General features: G+C 25.2%; 1 protein-coding gene across 1 annotated transcript in view; it reads right to left on the bottom strand.

Annotated features, from left to right (window-relative positions):
* LOC107436512 (man(5)GlcNAc(2)-PP-dolichol translocation protein RFT1) overlaps positions 1-8,025 on the bottom strand; it is a 32,624-nt gene that overhangs the window by 4,858 nt on the left and 19,741 nt on the right. Inside the window, exons 9-12 of the mRNA XM_016048260.4 lie at positions 6,563-6,684; positions 5,425-5,569; positions 3,235-3,340; positions 1,370-1,498 (exon numbers count right to left, since the gene is read on the bottom strand). Of these exons, the coding sequence (XP_015903746.1) occupies positions 1,370-1,498; positions 3,235-3,340; positions 5,425-5,569; positions 6,563-6,684 (502 nt within the window). The remainder of the gene's footprint in view (positions 1-1,369; positions 1,499-3,234; positions 3,341-5,424; positions 5,570-6,562; positions 6,685-8,025) is intronic.

The raw sequence follows: 8,025 nt of genomic DNA on the forward strand, positions 1-8,025 counted from the left end.
AATTCATCTTTCCATATAAAATGAGCTTAATTCAATGACAAAATATTTTGCCACAAGACTTTTTTTCTGTCAGACTTAAAACAAATAACAAGTCTTTTTGAAAAACATGGATAGATAAGTGCAGTTTGATTGCACTTAATATGAACGTTACATTTTCTATGTTTATAACTGTATATTAAGTTATTATTTTAAAGAAATTTAAAAAGTTAAAAAATACAAATTGTATTTTTTATATAATATTTTGAAAGGAAACATTTAACATTTGTGATAATAATTAAAAGTTTTCATCATTTATAAAATAACTCTTAGTTTGTGAAAACTATAGTTCTCAATGTTGTTAGAAATCATTAGGCAGTATATCAATATTTAAATCCCCGAAAATTCTTTTTTTTAATACATTAATTTCTTGCAATAATTTAATCAAACATTACATAAAAAAAGCACAAAATATTATTGAATTTAATACAATTCAAATGAGATTAAGAAATATATTCTAATAACACTCATTTGATTATAAATTAATGTTCAATAGGGCTCAAGATAAAATGTATGTAATTTAATAAAAGAAAAGAATAACATAAATAAAGCTTCAGTTACTCTAGAGACATATTTACTTCCAGTTCCTTCTTTCTAGCATAAGTAATTACTTTTTTTTAACGTTTTATGTACATTTTTAAAAAAAAACTTATTGACTATATCTTTAAACACTTCAACTAGAAAATTGGAAAATGCATGAGCTGATTTATTATTGAAAATAAAGGTATTTGCAAGTGAGCTTACACTTACTTCCATATTTGCTTTGATGACTTTCAATACTGTATGAAACAGATAATGATTTTAATTTGTTACAATAAACACTAGCCATATAGGCAATTTACAAATGCACTGCAACTGAATCAGAAAATGGTTTTTTAAATGTACGATGGTATGGTTTAAATTAACATTAGTTGGTTTACTTGAAAGTAATATAACAAGCAAGCATTACATGGGCATACATAATGAAATAGTCATCACTAACCAGCAGTTATATCTTTAGGAAATCTAACAGGCATGATACCAGATGATCGACTAAAAGAGTAATCAGATCATAATGTTTATGAAGTATACTTTTTTGTATTGTTTATTACAGTTGAAATTATTGAAAATGCAAATTTTAATTTGTTAAAAATTGAGATATTACTAAGCAAATATTTTAATTTTGACATAGCATTTATTATTTTTTTTCCATATTGAATACATAAAGTATTAAACACATTCCAATTGTAAAAACCCTGGTCCCTCTTGAAAACAAAGCCTTATTTTTCTATTGATATGTGAGCACAAATTTAAATGAAAATTATAAAAAGATACCGAAACCCCAAATTCTTACCTGTGTACAATGCGAAACAACATATTAAGACAATTAGCCAGTATAAATCCAACACTTCCAAAAAAAGTGACTAGTCCATAAGATGCTAATAGAAAACTAATTGATAGAAGAACAAGATTTTTGTTGTATCTGTAAATAAAATAAAATGCCTTGAAACATACAATAATACAATTACAATTATAATACAAGAGAACAATTGTAAAAGTGTATTTAAATTATTTAGATCATATATATACTTTATTTATTTATTGAAACAGAATTATTTGAAAGAGCTGAAAATCATTTTTTAAAACATTTTTAATCAAAAAGAATGAACTTTTAAAAACTCTATATATAGAAATAGGTAACCGTAGAAGAGTTGGTAGAGTTGGGATTAAATGTAATTTGCAAGTGAGTGATGAGACATTAATTACTTTAAAATTATAAATAAATTGATTAGGGTTCTTGTTGCTTTAAACTTTTTATCTTCTATCTAACTTTATAAGAACAATTTTAAAACTAATATGAACTGAAGCATTTTAAAATACTTACTGTTTCTAAAGCTTCCATTTTCACTTTCTTTAAGAAATTTGTTTCTTTTTGAAGCATATAAATAACAAAAAGCTCATTGAGGTAATAATGTCATATTTATAAATTTTCTTTAACATTTTGTACTAGTGTGTGTATATTTAATTTAAAAATTTCAAACTTTGGCTTTATTTGAAATATAAATATGCAAGCTTGGTAAAAATTATTTAAAATATAAACTTCGAATCAATTTTTCTTGAAGGTGTTAGAGACAATGTTTGTGTGTGTGTGTTTTTTTTTTCAATAAATGAGCATTAGTAGACACTTTCAAGTACAAGATTTAGAAAATCAATAAACATTCAAGAAAAAATAGTGTTTTAAAAAAATTGCTGAAAAAGAACAGAAAATATAGTTCGTAATGTGAAATGAAAAATGCTTTACTCAGAATTGTATTCAAGAAATAAAATATTCGTCTGTCATATTTTTATACTTGTGCTATAAAACAATTAATAAAAACACATTTTTGCATAGTTAAATACCACAATTGATATCATGTCTGTTGCTATGCATTTATAAACATTTTTAAACAACATAAATAGAATTTATCTATGACAATATTCATTTATCATTGAAGAATGTCTAATATATATATAAGCAGACATTTCAAACGTTCTATGTTCAGTTGATGAAGTGTAAATGCTTTCACTCTTTGTCATGTCTGTTGTCATAATTAGTTGTGCATAATTTTTTTTATTCAACTGGGTTATTAGGTTTTTGGTATAAATTAAAAATAATTTTAATATTGTTTCTTAAAATGACAAGTCTGTTATTTAATAACAATTTAATTTAATATGTTAACTCTTTTTTTTTTTTTTTTTTTTAAAGGAAGCAACATTTAAATAGTATAGAAAAATTATATGCACTTTGCTATATTTAAAAATAGTTACGCAAATACTTTCTATTCATTAATAACACATTCTCAAATTTAATTCCCATTTCCAAATGACTCAGAATTTTTTAAGATGGCCAAGGTACACATTAAATAGGTATTTCATACCAGAGAAAGTCAAAGACCTATATTATTTATTTTTTATCAACATTTTAAGCATGATAATTAATATACTCCTATCATGTATCCATAATACACAAATATTCAGTATGTTTTAATTTTATTGTATGCTGGTATTTCATATCTAATAAATAGAACAAATTGCTCATCATTTTAATGTTTCTATAAGAAAGAAATATAAATCTCTTTTCAAGCTAACAATTGCAAAAATTAGTTTTCTAATTTTTAATGATATTTAGACACTTTATAATGATATGTAACTATTGATATAATATAGTTTAACTCTCACCTATCAATTTCCACATGAGACATAACAGCAAATTTGAAACCTTCAGAAATTCCATTAACAGCCAACAAGAGAACATAAAAACAATGCCACCTCATCAATGTCAAACCTAGAAGTAAATACAAAAAATTACTCGAATCAAACAATAAAAAAAATTATCTACATTTAATAAGTGCATACCCGACATTCAATAAAATAGAAAGAAAAAAATATATATAATTTTACAATTTACTAGAAAATAATCCACTTGTTTAAAGTATCATATTTTATGGATTAATTACATAAATTTATAGCACTTTGTGTCTACTACAAATAATAACAATCTGAAATAAAAAAATAAATTATTATTAATTACATGACATTGCGATCGTAATACATACGTTGAAGAGGACAAATATAGAAATTAATAATTTTTAAAACATTATATTACATATATTTGTTAGAACTTGTTGACTTCAAAAGATATTGAAAGCAAGTTTACAGAAGAATGCTAAAATTTAGTCACCAAAAATGTAGGCAAAATAGAATTAAATTTTTTACCTGCATCAGCAACAGGTTGTGATTCTTTTTTTTTTCTTTCATAGACATATTAATTTATTTTTAATGCAACTAGGATAGATTTTATACACATTTTAGAAATCTTATGTTGGCATCTCTACTTTAGAACAGGTTGGATAAGCAAGTGTGAATTGGAAAAGAAATCATATTTACTTTACATAATTAAACCAATCACTAATACTCAAGCTCTTGCCAGTAAAAAAAAATGTAAGCTTTATGTTTAATACTTTGTTATTTATTCACACAAACAATGATCAGATAGGGTTATCAAAGTGCGGCCTCTATTCTTAAAATGAATGGATTCTTCCTTCAGACATTTCTAAAAATCATTTTAGTAAAGAAAGATTTTAAGACCTTTAGGAAAAATTTCGAGGAAAAAAAAAGAGTAAATTGTTTTTTAAATAAAAAGTTTTTTTTTTTTTTAGTATTATTCAATTGATTATTATGTAATTTTGCATTCGAAAAGAAACTGAGCTCTGTTCTTATTATTGGTATAAGTGCAGAGATGCCAACCTGCTCCAAACAGCAAATATATATTTTAAAGTGGTAGTTTATCAATTGTAATTTTTGGTTCAATAAATTCAGTTTAGTAGATTTCTATCCACCACTATTTCTAAATAATTCGTAGCCTTATATAATTCACCAATTTATAGAACTTTTGTCATGCTATACCTTTAAAAAAGCAAGAAAATAGTCACATATTTGCAAGATTTACCTTGTAGTTATTTACGTTTTTTAAATTATTTTGGCATGTCCGGAGCAGTTGGCATCTCTGTAAGTATATTACTGAATGTCAAATCATTTCAGCATCACTTATTTATACTTATTATTATAAAATGGTGCAAAAATAAAAGTTATTCTACATCTTATTATAAAAACTGAACAATAAAGATATTCATATACAGTCAAAGTTCTATGTATAGGTTAATTTCATACAAAAAATTAAAAACTCAAATTTAAAAAAAGAAAAAAATCATTAATAATAAAATAACTTTCAAAATTAAAGTATGTGTTTTAAAATGCATGTTTAATTAAGGAATTTGTTTAATGAATACCTTTTACTAGTAATAAAGTTCATTTATTGAAATTTTTTCCCAATATAGGTGTTGCATAGTGGCATTAAACCAAATAAACTAGGTTTTTTTACACAATATTTAACTTTTTGAAAGGGTTATATTTTAACACATTTTCAAATGAAAACTGAATTCTTAATTCAACATAATTTACAATCTGTAGTTATTTTTTTAGAAGATAAAAGAATACAATTATTTTTACCATAATCAATTTAAAAGAAAAAAAGAATGTGCTTTTTGTCAACAATGTGATCATAAAGATTTTTAAAAGGATGAAAGTAACTTACAAAGATAAACTAAGCGGGCATTCTAAAGAACTTAAATTATTCAAATAACCATAATGCTTTTCATAATTTTCACGTAGCAAATGTTTGCCCTTTATTCTGGAGGTCTTAAAGGTGTTTGTTTTAAAATTTCGCTTTATTGCACTGGATCATATTTAAATATTGTTCATTTTGATAAATGTCTAGCGTTTCAAAAGAATTTATAAACATCTTACATATTTCAAAAGTAATTCTAAAGAAAAAAGCAGTAAAAGATAGAATAATAGCAATTTCCATACCGATTCCAGAACTTAACTTTGTCCCACCATACAAGTATAATAGAAGTTGGGAATAAGAAATTCCAAAAACTAAAATAGTCAGTCCTAATAGAGCCATCAACTTAAGGATATTTCCCAAAACTGTAAGGCATAATGTAATATTTTCCTGAAATAAAATTTCAAGTTTTTAAAACATAATTTTTTTGAAAACATGTTTCACAACTTCATTTCATATTGCAAACTGAACTTAAAGGCATAAAATGTAAAGATATTTTATATAAGAAAAAAAAACATGCTAAAACATAGAGTTTAGTCAGAAAATAAAAGAACACTGTAGTTTATTTTAGAACATACAAAGTGTGAGTAGATAAAGTTAGCTTTTAAATTTACATATAAACATTAATAAGTCATATTTTACATTGAAAACAGCCAGGTTCTCAAAAAAAAAAAAAAAAAAAAAAAAAAAAAAAAAAAAAATTATGATGAAAAAATTATTGAGTTTTTTTTTGACTTTTTAATTAAAAAAAAATATTTTTAATGTTACTAAATCATTAATAACATTATCTGCTAATAGCCAACCATAAAAAACAACAACATTGCTTTCAAAATGCAATGTTTTTTAAAGACTCAATTGATACATCAAGCTGAATTATATGCAACCTTACAAGGATAAATATTACAAAAGAATATTTAAACAACACATAATTTAATGGCATAAAAATCAAAAAGGGTATATTTTACAAAACTAAAGGTTTTTTAACAGACCAGGAGGTAAATTATACAAAATTAAAAAAAAATATAACATGCACAACTTTTACTTAAGATTTAAAAATCTTCAGTATTCTAAGTAGATAAAAATCACATCATGATGAACTTGTTAATGAATGAGGTAAGCTTAAAATAAAGCTAAAACTTAATAATTTATGAAACTATAAGTTCAATAATAATTAATAAGAACTAATTATTAAAAACTAACTCAATAGATTAAAATTAAAGGATTTTGACTGGCACTAAAGATACAACTATTAGCAGAAAGACATAATAAAATTACAAAAATACAGACAATATTCAGACACTTATAATATAGTTTAAAGTGAAAGAAAAAAAGTTCAAGACAATAACATTTGGGAAAAAGTTTTTATTCAGATGAAATATTTACCTGAGATTGTGATTTGTTTCTCGGTAATAATTGGGTGAAGAGTAAATATGAACTGTCTTCAATTGGTAAAAATATGAATCTAGCGGCTAAAGAGCCCAGGTTATTAACAACATCATACAGACCTGTAAAAAAGATTTCAAAGATTTAACCATTAAATATGCAATAGAAAAGTTCTCTCACTTCCATAGAAATTAGCTTAAGGTTAATTAAATAATTTAAACGTTTTTTACTTAAAAAGATAAAAGAATAAGATATAATAATCAAATAAAGTATTCCATTCATGGAATACTGTAAACTAAACTCAGTGGCACAACAACCCATAGAGGGCCAAGGCCGACTGTGCCCATCTCAGTTTTCTTGATCTTGGGCTCTGGGGTGCAGGAGCAGATGTTCCGGTCAGGTGGTCAGCCGAGCGCGTAACCCCCAGTGTTTAGTTCCCAAGCATGCTTGGTACTCATTTATCGACCCACTGAAGGGATGAAAGGCTGAGTCAACCTTGCCGGGCTCGAGTATCGAACCCAGGACCTGTGGCATGGGAGCGCGAAGCGCTACCACTCGGCCACTGGGCGTCTTGGAATACTGTAAGTAGAAAGAAAATCATGATAAAAAACTTTTTTTTTTTAGAGAAAGTTTTAAAACCAAAATATTTTAATTTTACTTTATTGAAATCTTATTTGCATTTTATAAACATATAATTCATATAGATTAAGGATGAAGCATAACGACTCAGTTCTATTGGATTGTTTTCTTGTAGTGATATATTTAAAAGAAAGTGGAAGCTTTGATAAAAGTGGGGGAAAATAAGTGTGGTGTTAAGATGAGTGTATAATTAAATATTACTTTTAAAATACATACACTGAAATGAATAAAAATACACTGAAATAAATGTACAGTCGGCAAAAAAAAAAAGATATCACCCTGAATAACTTTCGTTCTAATGATCGGATTTTCACGAACTAAGTGTTAATCTTAATGGTTCCTGGGGGTGACATCAAATATGCTAATTAATTAGTGGTAACTATTAATTAAGTTACGAAATCAGACACAAAAACGTACTTTCTCTGAATAAACATATATTTTTTCTTACATATTTGGATTCTTAACCTTCAAAATATAGGGGGTAGCCGCAATCTGGGAAATATGGTCCCCATAGTTTGGTCAGGAGAGCGATCCAAAGTTCGTACCCCTTAATGTTAATTTCACTTTTTACGTTTTTAGTCATATTTTAAAAACTAATAAAGCAATTCGAAGAAAATTTCACCCAGTCATAAAACTCATTTACCCAAAGATAATTTCACGAAAAAAATAATTTTTAATAATTGTTAATTATTTTTTATTATTTAATTAAATTAAGGATGAAAAATTTTTGAATTATAAGGTATGAATTTTTTTATACCATATTAATCTACATATTTTTCAATTGAAAAATCTAAAGTTTCAACTGTTTTTATTTATTAGAAGCT

The sequence above is a fragment of the Parasteatoda tepidariorum genome, chromosome 10 (assembly GCF_043381705.1).
Source record: "Parasteatoda tepidariorum isolate YZ-2023 chromosome 10, CAS_Ptep_4.0, whole genome shotgun sequence".
NCBI classification, from domain to species: Eukaryota; Metazoa; Arthropoda; class Arachnida; order Araneae; family Theridiidae; genus Parasteatoda; species Parasteatoda tepidariorum.